The sequence below is a fragment of the Trachymyrmex septentrionalis genome, unplaced genomic scaffold, assembly GCF_001594115.1.
Source record: "Trachymyrmex septentrionalis isolate Tsep2-gDNA-1 unplaced genomic scaffold, Tsep1.0 scaffold109, whole genome shotgun sequence".
Classification (NCBI taxonomy): Eukaryota; Metazoa; Arthropoda; class Insecta; order Hymenoptera; family Formicidae; genus Trachymyrmex; species Trachymyrmex septentrionalis.
Genome location: NW_017304217.1, coordinates 523,118 through 538,235, shown reverse-complemented (window position 1 = coordinate 538,235; position 15,118 = coordinate 523,118). Strand labels below are relative to the sequence as shown.

Genomic DNA, 15,118 nt, shown 5'->3' with positions numbered 1-15,118 from the left:
ATATATATATATATATATATATATATATATATATATATATATATATACATATATATATATGTTTATATTTATATTCCTATTACAGAATTTTCCTATTCCAATCCAAACAGCTTAAATACGTATATAAAATTTTTATATTGCAATTTATTCAAAGATTCTTTCTTCCAACCAAAGTTATCAATAATTAAATATGAAAGATTGATAAGGTATTTCATAACAATGACATTTTAATATGTGTTATCTCAGTACAACATACCTTTTTAAAAAAGGTATTAAGAATATATATGCTTCCTGAATAAAACCTAAGTGTCCAACTCAATTAATAGTAGTTTTAATTCTTCTTCAAGAATATTCTTATTGAAGGTCTTCTTATTCTAACCCAAGTAATGAAAGCTTTAATTCTCTGTCAAAAATTATTACTTCTTGAAAAAAACTAATGTACCAAATAAAAAATTAAAACTCAGATGTTACAGTCTTAACTAATCAAGTTAAATTCTATCTATCAAATTCTATCTATCAAATTAAAAAATAAAATCCAAGTGGTACTATCTTTATTATTTACTTAACTCTAATAATATGTATCATTCGTATAAAAGATTTGATATCAACAACTGATGCCAAGTTAAATTCCACAAAACTTTATGTACTATTCGTAAAAGAGATTTTATATCAATAATTGGCGTCAAGTTATTAGTATATTATTTACTTAATTCTAATGACATGTATCATTTGTAAAAAAAAAATTTGATATCAACAACTAACGCTAAATTAAATTCTATCACATTAAAAAGTAAAACTCATGTGGTACTATCTTTATTATTTACTTCATACTAATAATACGTAATAATCATTTGTATATAAAAGACTTAATATTAACAAATAAAAGTGAAATTCTATTTCTTCTTCCAATCAAAGTAACAATAGTTATTTAATACTCTTTCAAAACATTATTATATTGAGTGATTCTACTCAATTCAAGTGTTACCACAAAGAATTAAAAAAGTAATAGTATAAAATAAAAAAAATTAATTTAAATAGAAATTTTTTTTATGTAAAACATGTTTTCTTATAAATACAAATTATTTTCTATATAATTTTTATTTTTACAGTAGAAAATTTGTTTCCAAAGCAGAGAATTTATGTTTTAAAGCAGAGAATTTGTATTTTTAAAGCAAACAAATACCTAATAAAAACAAATTCTCTACTGTAAAAATAAAAATTATATAAAAACTAATTTGTATTCTTGAAGCAAAGAATGTGTTTTAAAACAGAGAATTTGTGTAATTGAAGCAAAATATACTTATTGTAACCTCACTTACATGTTCTTATATCCCTTTATATCATCGATGTGACAGATTTTCTTACTTAAATAGTCGTCGACTTTAAAGATTAATACCTCGGGGCACAGCGATACTTTTTTTTGTCAAATTCGTTTAATCCGTGCAAAAACGCATTGAATGAGCCCAATTTTATCAAATTTACATTAGAGATGAGACTAAACTTAACAACAGAGCTGTGGAATAGAGAATGCATCATTGAAATAACCAATTAGCGCTATTTGGAATAACGTAGAATAACGCTGATTGGTTGCTTCTATGACGTATTCTCTATTCCGCAGTCGTTTTCCGTACCGTGTGAATTCATCCTTAGATCGACTTTACCAATTCTGTTCTTTTGAACCGACCAAGACACTATCGTAGTACATATCGTAGCGTTCGTTGATCATGTATATCACTAGTATTCTTTGCGTAAAAAATGTCAAAAGGACACCAAAGGAATGTGCAGAATGTGGTCGACAACAATGAAGATGTATCTGAATCTAAAAAGTTACGGATCCGGACTTTGCGTCGCAATATCTCCGCTTATAGGATGTGTAGAGAAAAAATAAAAGTACGTAATACAATCGGAGTGTAAACTGTCGATTAATGCCCATTTCAACCAACGTAGATTAACTTCGTCTTTTTCTAATTTAAAAGATTAGAAAAAGATAAAGAGTAAGTTAAACCGAGATTAAAGTTAATCTACATTGGCAGAAATACCAACGGTGTTGGATTGAATGTATTTAAAACTCAATCGGGACAGCCGTTACTGACAAAGGAATACAACAAAGTGAATTTCTTCAATTTAAATGAGCTTTTAGTATGTTATTCTATACAAAAATAGAAAACATGTATTTTTTTGTATATGTTGAGTCGCACGTTAAAAGGGTGAAATCCTCCCTTGAAAAAAATCAGCTTCTTTTCAGATTGAATATCGCCGAAACTGTAAGAGATAGAAAAAAATTTTTAGAATGAAAATTGAATGGCTTCAAGAGTACTTTAGAACTATAATAAAAAAATACTTTTTTTAATTATTTATTTATAATAAAAATTATTTATTTAAAAAAAATTTTTTTAATTGTAGTTCTAAAGTACTCTTGAAACTATTCAATTTTCATTCTAAAAATATTTTTCTATCTCTTATAGTTTCGACGATATTCAATGTAAAAAAAACTAATTTTTTTTAAGGGAGGATTTCACCCTCTTAACGTGAGAGGGCTTAACTACTCAGCACGTATAAAAAAATACGTGTCTCCTATTTTTGTCCATAGAACAACATATTAAAAACTCATTTAAATCGGAGAGATTCACGTAGTTGTGTTTCCTGGTGAGATCCGATTCGATCTGGCGCAACTCATCGGCTCGCGTAAAGGAGGCACAGCAGTGTCTCACGCCATATTTTAGCGCCGAGACACTATCGTGTCTCCAGATTATATATTACAATTCCTTATATTTTTATACTTTACAATATTGCAGTGATATTACAGCGCAATATTGCAACATTTCTGCAATGTTACTGCAAGTAGAAGTTTTATGCTGAATATATTATATACTACCACATCAATATCTTACGCAATCAATATCTATAAGCGCAATATTCCTAAAATGTTATATGGATATTATTAAAAAAAAAAAATAAGTTATTATAATATTTTGAGAATATCATATAATAAATTTTAATATTACGAGAGTATTCTATAGAGGTTATATGTCCACTTACATAATATCCTTGGTATGTGTCCTTAATGTCTTTGACATATTATTAAAATATTTATAAACATTAACTTTTTTTAATTTAGTACAATTTGAATTCACAATCCAGTAACGAAAAGTTCTTATCAGTCTATGCTGCATCTTGTGTTAAAAAAAATGTTTCGGTGTGATTTTAAGTATATATCCAATATTATTGCGCGCCAAAATCATTTTCAGTCTTTAAACATATACTTATTCTGAACAAATGTAGCAGTTTTACAAATTAAAGTAAATACTATTATAATACTTTTTAATGTTTAATATTACAGTAACATTAAATAATGTTACTTTTAATAATAATATAACATTATCAGGAGTGGACATATAACCATCCATTAATATTTCGGGAATATTATTTAATATTATATAATTTTAATAAAATATTTTTGAAATGTTACATTTAATATTCTGAAAATATGCTTAAAATATTATTTAATATTAAATAATATTATGCGCCTATAGGAATGGTACACGAATTAAACGCTTTATCGCGATGAAATTGACACGAGCTATATCATAGGTTGCATGAGATATTGGTGTGATCCTCAGCAAACGAGAATGGATTAAAATGGATTGAAATTTTTTTCTATCCGAATGCGCGCGCGTATTTTAAATAGAATACTTTTTTGGATTTAATTGGATTCAATTAGATTCGATTAGATTTAATTGGATGCAATTGGATTGAAAAATTTTATTTCCTATTCAAAATTTTGAATTGAACAGTATTTACAATGCATAGAAAAAGCTAATATTATTTTTAGATTGAAAGGCATAGAGATACCATATGCTCCATGCAATTCCTATAAATGAATAAAAATGCATTCAGGATTGAAAAACATTCATTTTAACATTCGTGAATCAATATTTCTGAAAATTTGAACTCTTTTTAATTTATTTCAATCCATTCTCGTTTGCTAGGACTAGAGATCCTATAATCAGAATTTGGCGAATGTGAACTAAAAATGGTGAATAGAAAGAGATAATAGATATTATTTTCTCGTATGAATGCGTGCGCAAAAAGTTAGAATACGAAGTTTGATAAAAAAATAACGGGAATTTTCATTTTTCTCAAAGAATCTTTATTTATTCATCGATATCAATTTTGTCCCCTTCAAAGTAATCCCCCTCAGATATAATACACCTCGTATGTGATAGGCAATACATAACGACAAGAGTATCTGAAGAAACCAATCGATTGATCAATTGGCCGAATTATGCAATTATAATTTGTTAATTTTCTCTTTGTCCGAGATTTCGGAACGATTTCTAATTTCTTTGACACAGGTTTTACTCATCTGCTTGTAATTGTGTATTTCTTTTTTTTCTTCGCACTCATTTTCCGACAATGTACAAAGCTATCCGAAGAATACTCAGTGGACCAAGATGGAGAACCAATCAGAAGTTGTGCCCGCTTTCGCTAAACTCTAAATATAGAATCTCTACTGTGGTCAAAGGCATAGAGAATGGACTACGATCCGTGTGTCAAAATGGTCGATAAAAGTAAGAGAGAGGGACCGTGGAAGACGATCATCTCTATTTCTTTCCATTCAGCGAGAGAGAGAATGAGAAGGAGATTGGCCGTCTTTCTCTCTCTCTCATTATTGTCGACCACGTTTAAATACTACTTAGATACGGATTGCGCAGTCCATTCTCTATGTCTTTGGAAGTGATAGTATACCATATAAAGATGCCCTTATTATTAATTATATTTCAATCCATTAATAATAAGGAAATAAGGAAAGGATAATAAGGAAAGGAATTAATAATAAGGAAAAACAGCGACCTCTGGTGACTTCGTTGAAGTTCGGATTTCACTTAAGGGATCCTAAACCGAAAGCCGAACTTGATCGAGATAGTGCAGACTTTTTAAATTTAAAATTCGATAATAGTGACATCTTTGCTTCATTTCTTACATAATTATATTATATATTATTATGTCTCACTCAAACGTATACATCTGTCTTTATGTAATTTATTTCAGCGCCATCTATCGCAAGATTGCGCAACTATTACACACAAAATGTCTGTGTAAACGGCTTTGTTAACATTTTTAGTCTTCACAAAGCATCCACATACACGTATTTTCCATTCGGTAAAAATATTTTTTTTTCTAGACTTTTAATCTTAGTTCTACAAATTCGGTATCGTTTGGTCCAGTAATGTAACTCAGCTGCACGTTTATTTTTAAGATATGGACTATAAAACTGTTATATCAAGCAAATATATATACCTGAGGTGATATCAGCTATACGAGCCAAAAGTAAACGAATTTTTTAATTTTTTTTCGATTTTCTTATGAAATCCAGTGCAGCTAAGGTCCTGTTTGCGCGTACTTTAATTCTATAATAACAATTTTGAAATCCGTAAATCTAATTCGGAGATTTTTCACCGAATGGAAGTGATGGTAAAGTAGGACGACTTTAGCATCCTCTTAAGCAATGCCTTTTTATCGCGTCAAGGTATCTGTTTAATGGCAGATGTATAAATAAAGTACGTAATGTATACAAAAAATGTAACGCTATATATGCCGAATAGGGGAGACAGACGACCTTGACTTTGACATATGTTGTCAAGGTAATCCTCCACCTGGTTTTAAGCATTGCTCGTCAGTCATTAAACAGTTATTGTAACAAAAAGTTTGAAAAATGATCTTTCTTTTCTACTATAGAACAGAAATTTTCTGCTTTAAAATGTATTTTACGACTTTCCACGCAACTCTCAACCGATCTCCCCCCCCCTCTGCCAAGAAGCACACACAACTTTCCATGCAAAGCGCGTTCCATCCCATCTTGCCAAGTTGCTTTGCGTAAAAAGTCGGATGCCCCTTGGCAGGGAGAGGTAGGGTGAAAGTCGCTTCGTGTGGAAATTGTGCGCTTCTAAAGCAGGGGAGGAAGTAGCGTGAAAGTCGTTTTGCGTGATAAGTTATTACGTAAATGAGGAAAAAGAGAGGTATAGAATAATTTTTAATATTATATATAGTAAAAATAAAAACAAATTCTCTGCTTTAACAACGCAAATTCACTGCTCTAAAAACACAACATAAGAAATTATATAAGAAAATATATTGCGTCGTTAAAGCAATGAATTTGTTTCATCGGAGCACAGTTGTGTTCAAAAATTAGATTTTATCGATGAATTTTTTTTGTTAATAACTTTTTAACAAATAACGAGCGACGGCTAAAACATAGTAAAGGCCATTTAGAGTCATGACTTTGACAATATATATTAAGGTTAAAATCATCGGGGCTGTCTCTCCTATTCTATATTGGCCAATGTAACAAAATTCTGATAATTAACAATATAATATTATATATTTTGGAAAATCTTTGAAAATAATAATGTATCTAATGTTTACTAACTGCTCTGTAAATTATTTAATATTTATATAATTTCAATATTTTTGATTTCCGTATTTAATGTCATTTTGAATTTAGAAATTTTTAATTGTTAAATTTATATTTAACGTGTCAAAAAACTAATACGTATCTAATTTGACATAAATATGTTCAATACTGTAAATGAAGTGTCCTATTCAATATCATGTCATCATTTCCGATAATCTTTTCTGGTCCGCCATTTTCAATTTGAGCTTTGTTTTAAAAAAGGCATCATAGGACATTTCATTACAAATAAATAAAAAAATCTTTGAAATCGGTTGAGAATTGCATTATTGGTAGATTTTTTTTCTAAAAAGTGAACTTTTTTGCCCACTGTGCGTCGGTCGACGAATAATCCGGGTTTTTCTTATAATACTTTGTAATTTATTCATGCCTACCCATACAATTTCTTGGTCCTTCACTAAAAGGGAGATAACATAAGTGGCAATCCTTTATTCTTTCTGGGAGAAATCTATCAGGATCGAACATCATTGGATTTGACCAATATTCTTCGTCCCGATGCATTTTCAGAATTCCTATAATAATGTCTGCACCTTTTGGTAAAACAACTTCTCCTAAAACATACATTTTTTATTAAAAAAAATTATTATAACAAAAATGAAATAATAATAACATTAATTTACAGAAAAAAATTACTTTAAATCAGATAAGATGCTGCTTTCTAACTTTTTGAATGATGAAAACGATATTACAAGCCAAATTTTTCCAACATGTCAGATTTCCAAAATAATTGATATTAAATGTATAAAAATAATTTTTGCGATATTTAATTTTTTGTAAAGAAAAGATAATGTTATTTTAAAATTCTGATCATAAATGTACTGTTCATCCTTTAAGAAATGCATTTTTAAACTTTAATATCTTATACCTTTTAGTTATTGTATATTAGAAATTAGATTGAAATATAGATCAGTTTTTTAAAACAAAAATTTTCCGCCTATGACTATGACGATAAAATCATATATGCATACTGTAGGGATTTTGAGTTAATGTTGTTTATGGTAGATATTGATTTGATTTGTAACGCGCGCCATTGAGCTGTAGGGATTTTACTAGCATTTCCCCATTGATCTGTTTTGATTCTCCGCGCTGCGTGGTGTGACTAACTCAACCATGGCTGTGTTCCAAATTTAAGCCCAAGACATAATGCGAGGGAATAGCGATAGCGATATATAGAATATATATAATATATATATATAAAAATAACACGATTTTAACCTATCAGAAATTGTGTATTCCGATATATCCAATTTCTGATAGGTTAAAATCGTATTATTTCTATCGCTATCGTTATTCCTTCGCATTATGTCTTGGGCTTTACTGCCGGCATCGAAAATGCTACAGTTTACGTTACGTGCACTTTAGATTTTCAGTATTGACAGTCAATTTTGGAACACAACCTATGATGTGCCATTATGAGTTGAATCTGAGCGCGAAAGAATTCGCTCATGAGTTGCCGATCTGTGCGGATCTCTGCTCTCTTGCTGCATCTAAGTAACTCGTCTCTCGTGCCTTTTAAGGTTTGGCTCGTTTTCTTTCCTTTTGAAGGTATTCCGAGAAGTTTCGTGTGAGTATTTGCATATCGACTCATTTATTCGTAGATATTCACCCAACGAACTTGCCGGCTTTGCCATGCAGAACGTCTCCTCCATCCGCCTCATAGCATATATATAGGACAGATCCAGCATCTATATATTTTTCTATAGTATATGCTAGATTTGGCAAAACGGTGCAAGAGGCAAGATATTGGAGCAATCTATCCTTCTCTGCGCGCGCATCTTGACATTTATGACTAAAAATAATAAAATAAGATATAAAAGTAAGGATAATATCCAAGAATTCTACTTTCTTCATCGATTTTAATGAAATTAAAGCAGGAAATATTTATTCTATTGTAGCTTTACTTACATGTTTTCATTTCTCTATGCCATCGATGTGACAGATTTCCTAACCTGCATAATCGTTAACTTCATGAATTAATGTACGGGGCACAGTGTTACTTTTTTTTTGTTACATTCGTTCATTTTGTACAAAAACGCATCGAATGAGCTTAATTTTATCAAAATCGGCAAAGAAGCTAGAATTTTTGAGTAAATTTATTCTCAAGATGCGTATGCAGAGAAGGATAGGTTGTCCCAATATTTTGTCTCTCGCACCATTTTGTCAAACCTAGCTATATATAGCTAATACTGGATCTATCTTATATGTCATGATCCGCTTGATCTGGGCGGTGATCTGCCATTAGCACCCAATCGTCGTTCAGTTTTTCTCGAGGATTTCAACAGCTTTTTTGAATGGGACGTGCAATCGACTTGTTGCGATCTTGCATAAAGCAGAATATCAAACTATAGCACCTAGCTACTGCTTTCCTGAGAAAATCGGATTTTGCGGTGTCCTCGAAGTCGGATAAGGGGACCCAGTAATACTAAAAAAAATAAGAATAAAAACAGATAAGAAAGGAGAGCAGGGCTCTAATAAACTTTCTATTGCCCCTGTTCCTTTATCGGTGCGTGACCGCTCGCGATCGTCTATTAAGATTCCGAACTCGATTCTGATATTTCTTCGCTACATGAAAATAACCGGGAAGAGGTCATGAATGTGAATATGATTCAGAGGTTTGTCGCAATTCGGAGTGCAGCGAATTCTTCCTTCTCTCGATGACCGTTGCTGGGATTCCCTTGGCAATGGCGGCGGAAGGGAAGGAGGACTGCGCGTCTGTGTAAATAAGCCATGACAGCGAGCTTTTGGCGGGCGAGTCCCCACTCACGGTTGCGCCTTCGGTTTTGCAAGCCTCGCGAAGAACGTATTACGGAGAGAGAGACTTTTCTCCCTGCATTGTTTTTGCGGCTTATTTTGGATGGCAGTGGCGAGAACACTCAATTGGGCCTGTCACTATAGCGCGGGTCATGGCACGCATTGCGGGTAATGTTACTGATGTCAAGTCTTCTGGATGTAATAAGATCGCGGTTTGTTTTAAAAACTTATCAGCTGCTAATTGGGCTCTCGGTCGCTTTCTACTTAAAGAAAACGTCGCTTCCGAGGTTTTTTGTATCATGCGTATCGTGTGATTAAAAACGTTCCTTTAGACATTTCCGAAGACGATATTCTCAAGAAATTTAATTCTCTCTATAAGATTTAATCCGCTAAACATTTCAACCTCAAGAGAATGGAAAAATGGCGAGCTGATCTCCATCCCCTTGAGAACTGTCGTAGTCGAATTTTGCGGACAATGCTACTGCGTTCTATAACCTACTATTTGTATGTTAATTTTCCGATTTTCCCCTATTTCCCTAGAGTACTTATGTGTTTTTTGTACCTCCGATATGGTCATGTAAGTAATGACTGTAAGGGTAAGCCCAGATGTATTTATTGCGAACACCCTAAGCATCCTAATTCTCACCATCAAAATGCCACCTTTGTGTTGTAACTGCGGAGAAGAACAGCATTCTTCTCTCCAAAGTGTCCAGTATACGTACGGAAACAGATCTACGCCTATGCGGCTACTGAAAACGTTTCATATTTCAAAGCATGCTCTAAATTTGGCATCGTTCCCAATTCCTCTCCCTCTCTTAATCCTCATAATTTTAATAAATTTCCTTCTCTCTTCAAACCTGCTTATTCCCCTCGCGATTTTCACTCTTATCAAGACCTTAATCCCCAGGATATTCTGGTCACATTCCGGAATTTGCTCACACTCGACTCGTTAATAGCCGTTCATATGCAACCCGTTCATAGCGCAATCTGCTCCTCTACGCTCGCACTTATTCACACGATAACGACAGATCTCATCGCACTAATTCAAATAATCTTCTGAACCCTACTCGAGAAATCTTAGGAATAACCTTCGCAATTCACATACGTAACTCCCTGCTCTACGCATCCAACGGTAGATTATTCATTTTGATGACCCTTCCGTTCTCCTCCCATAATCCTAATATTTCTCCATCTTTTATCCCCCCTTTTCCTCTTCCCATAATACTCCTCCCCATCTCCCTACTCCCTCACCTCTCCTCTCCAATGCTCCTACTCTTTCCAATCTTGTTCAATATCTAATCCTTCGCCATCCTCCATAATGACCTATGACTTACAATCATCAGATTTATCGCAACTTATCCATCTCTTTCTTTTCTTTTTCCTTTAATTAGTGAATAATATTTCGAATCCACTTAAAAATTCACAATTCAGTTTCGGGCTGCACAATATTCTTAACTCTCTACAGTCTTTTATCTACGTTAACTCTCTTTAATATTCTTATCAATCCTTTATTGCGCCATGGTTGATTTTGGCTCTTTATGTCTTTTATATTGGAATTGTCGGGAAGCCATCGGTAAGAAAGGTGAAATAAAAAAAAAATGGCCGAGTCTTTATACATTATCTTTCTAGCCGAGACATGTATTAAAGAGGAAAATTAAAGGGGTTGATTTCTGCATTCGCGGCTTTGATTGCATTCGAACAGACGCTGACACAGCAGACAAAAGAGGTATTTGTTTTTATTCGCAACCCCCCCCCTCCCCGCCCATTACTTATTCTACTTTAAACCTTTTATCTACTCTGAATCTCACTTTGAGGATTCTTGCTATTCGGCTCTCTCTCAATAACTCTCATCTTGTTATTATCGGTGCTTACAGGCACCCTAATCTATCTGCTTTGCGAAACGCACTTTCTTACTTTACCTCTTTTATCGGGACTAATAATCCAGCTATTCTTTTGGGCAATTTCAATAGTCACCATTCCTTATAGGGAGCCTCTCGTACGTTGGACGTATATCCTCTAATCTGCGATCATTGACGACAGCATTTGGTTATTCTTAATCCCTTGTCTTCTCCTACCTTTATCTCTCCCACCCTTTCAAAAACTCATCAATTATCGATTTAGCATTGGCCTCTTTCGGCATCGTCTCTTTATGCGATACATGCGTCTCCTCGAATCTTCTTGGGAGCGATCATTACTCTATTGAGATCCTGATCAATTGCTTAGTTAAATCGATTAATGTTTTCTCTTACAAGATCAATCTCACCTCGTCTTAATGGTCCGAGATTAAACAGCATCTTAGCAACCTATTTCTTAGTCCATTGACTTCATTAACCTTGACGATCCTGTTACCCTATACAACACTTTCTTCGAGTTGAAAATGAAAAAAGCTCTAAAAGCTTCGAAATCTTCTCGTCCTTGAGTTCTAAACAGGATCATCCCCGTTTTTTAACTCAATTAGCACCAATAGTAGGACCCTTGAAGTTTTCAAGCAAACTCTTACGTGGGACAATTTTGTGTGATATCGCTGAGGTTGACCAATGCCGAAGTATTCTTTGTAAAGCTAAGCGCAGCGGCTAGAAAAAATATTGTCAGTCTCTGAACTACCTAACACCTATTCCGGAATATGGCGCAAATTATTTGCACGTTCGTTTTCCGGCTGCTCTGATTTTTCTTCGCATATAGTCTTACTATCACATTCTTGATTGTTCTTATACTCTTCCCTTCAGATACTCATTTCAGTCTCACCTGTTCTATATTTCATTCTCTTCATAATGCTGCTCTGAAAACTCTTGACCATCTTCCTAAACAATGCACACAGTCCGTATTCATACAAACTTTCCATATTTTGATTGCCAATTTCACGGTATTTTATACCGATGACTCAAAAATCGATCATAGTACATACGTCGAAACAGCAGTCGATTCTCCAAGCTAAACTTATGTACAAATTCTTTTTCTACATATCGGTTTTCTCGGCCGAATCTTTTGTCATTTATAATACGATTCTCGTCGCTCTTAATCTCCATCTGACGTTCATCATTATTGTTACTGACTTCAATGTTCTGAAAGCTATCCGGAGTTTCCGCAACCATACGAATAATTACATCATTCCCCTTATTAGAGCATGTTTGAAGGAGGCTAGGAATGCGGGCACATGCAAATGTAATACTGAGTCCTTTCCCATCAAAGTATAACTGGCAATGCAAAAGCCGACAACTTCGCTAAGAGAACTATACCCGTCAGAGTATAGTTGAATTGAATTGAATTGAATTTCAAAGTACCATATTCAGATCTTTTCGCCGTTATTAAACAAAGTGTTAATGATGATTTCTATCTCGAAAACATATCCAATATTAAAGGTACCTTCTACTTTGATCACATATTTTTGAAATCTGCCAGCTCTCGTACTTTCGTAAAAAAGATTTCCAGAGAAGCGATTGTTATGCTTAATTGGCTGTGCTGCAACCTTTATAGGCTTAATTTCAGTTTCTTTCGTAAAAATTTATGATCCCTCATGTGTGTGTGGGTTTCCCCAACAGGACATACTGCATATCATTTATGATCGTCTTGATACTAACTCTAAAGTTCTCTATCTTCGAGGTGTGTCGGATGAGGGGGACTTCCACTCTAAGTTTTCTACTTCGAACCCTTTGGAAGACTTTTGTCATTCAATTTTTAGCTTTAGCAAAGCTTGTAATAATCTGTTTTGATTCTGAATCTTTTTCGCGCCTTCTCGAGACGGTCGTGCAATGCCTTGCACTCGTCTTACTCCTTCCCATCCTAGCGGAGCAAGATGTTAAGACATTAGTATCATACATCGTGAACCACAGAGAGAACTGCGAGCCATTAACTTTATAATACGCACTGTAAAAAACTCTGTTATAACACACCAAGACATTGTTAATTAATGGTTCGTGATCCTGACCCTACAATACTTGTCATTTTTAGTTTCTATAAAGACATACAGAATATCTCATTTTAATTGCTCATTTTAAGTATCACGAAGAAAGCATATTTCCAACAAAAAATGTTTCAGATATAAGTTCTATACATGTTTATATTGTATCATATTAGATATTATATTTATACGAGTATATGTCTTTATGATCACACTGGTGAAAAATTTACTATCGTAGAAAAACTCTATATTTAAATTCTACATAACTATAAAATATTGAAATTTGAAAAAATTTATTTTATAAAAGATGAACAATGCATTTGTAATTTCTGATCAAAATTTTAGGTTAAAATTATAATATTTACTTTAATTCCGAAAAAAAGCGAACAAACCTATTTTTAAATCTTTTGTTATTTGTCGTCCAATTAAAGGGGCAGGAGGGAAAATTCTCAACGTTTCCTTGATAACTCGGTCCAAATAATGCATATGTTGCAAATCATCGTATTTAATTGATGCAGATTTTATAGTTTCCGTGCCATAAATATTTAATAGTTCTTGATATACTTTTTCCTTTTATGATGTTAAATAAAGTATTCATATTTTTATATACATGTAAAATATAAATACATGTTAAAAAACGTTTCAGATTTTTTATTAATTGTGATTTAAATTTGACTTTACTAGTTATAATTGAAGCGTTATAGGTAATGATATATAATATCAATCTAGAAATTTGTATCATTTTATAAAAATTTTTAATCTAAATACAATATTGCATATGTTGTGACATGTACTTCAAAGAATTTTTAATATCTTCGTACAAAGCTATCAATAATATATTAATTAACCTATTATTAGTTTAGATATTTTAAAAAATGTTAATAAATCAAATCTAATAAAAAGATATGAAAACAACAAATATTAATACATAGTATTCATTGTGATTGTGTTGAAATTACTGTTTATAGGTAAAACGGTTTTTTCGTTATATCTTATATTTTAAGAATTATTCAAGACATCAAAAAACGTTTTATATAAAAATTTTATAACAGTAATACCGCTATTTTTCTACGTTAATAATACTTTTTAAAAATAACTTTTTAAATAATTTGTTTTTAATTCTGGAAATGATTTCCTTCGACAGTTAATGCATTCATATTGATATAGTAGTAGCGCTTATAAATATTTTAACACTAATGTTTTTGTTGCATCTTAAATACAAAAATATTAGTGTCAAAATATTTATAAGCGCTATTGTATAAATGGCTTGATTAAATGGCTCAAATAAAATCGATGAATTTCAAATATTCGACTCTAATCAGAGAAACGTTTGTTAAAACGAAGGAAGAAAAAAAATATAACGATTTAATTTTAACATATTCTTAATCGTTACCCTGTATAGTATAGTTTGATCAAAACAAATCAAAACAATAAATGTTAAAAATTATTGATATGTGATGTATGATATAATATAATTTATAATTTTTATTATTATAAATCATTATCTTTTAAATTTTTAAATTTTTAAATTTTTAAATTATATTGTTTACACTTCAATTATTTAACTAGTAAATTTAATTATTTTGAAATATATACACCAAGAAGAGAGTTTCTCAAAATGCATTTTATCCAAAATATAATTTTTTGAGTTACAGATGGTAGTCTTCAATCTCAATCCTAACTCGCGTAAAGGAACGGTAGTGTCTGCTTGGCATAGCGCGGAGACACTACCATATCTCCTGATAATGAAAGACACATATTACAAGCTACTTTGAAATGTTCAAAAAGCATTTTTTCACCGTCAATTTATATACTGAAAAAATCTAGACATTTGATGTGCATTATTTCTTTTAACTAGAGACAAATGCATTTGTTTAACAATATTAGAAATTGTTTAGCAATTTTGTTTAACATTTTACATCTCACTGATTGGCAAATTATTATTTTCTGTAAGGCGTGTAGTTTTTTTGTGGGTTTTTTCTCGTTTTCTGAAAATT

At 32.0% G+C, this 15,118-nt stretch overlaps 1 protein-coding gene across 1 annotated transcript in view; it reads right to left on the bottom strand.

Annotated features, from left to right (window-relative positions):
* Positions 1-15,118, bottom strand: part of LOC108748683 (cytochrome P450 4C1-like) — a 49,551-nt gene that overhangs the window by 5,894 nt on the left and 28,539 nt on the right. The window contains exons 9-10 of the mRNA XM_018486961.1: positions 13,514-13,691; positions 6,847-7,023 (exon numbers count right to left, since the gene is read on the bottom strand). Coding sequence (XP_018342463.1) covers positions 6,847-7,023; positions 13,514-13,691 — 355 coding nt within the window. The remainder of the gene's footprint in view (positions 1-6,846; positions 7,024-13,513; positions 13,692-15,118) is intronic.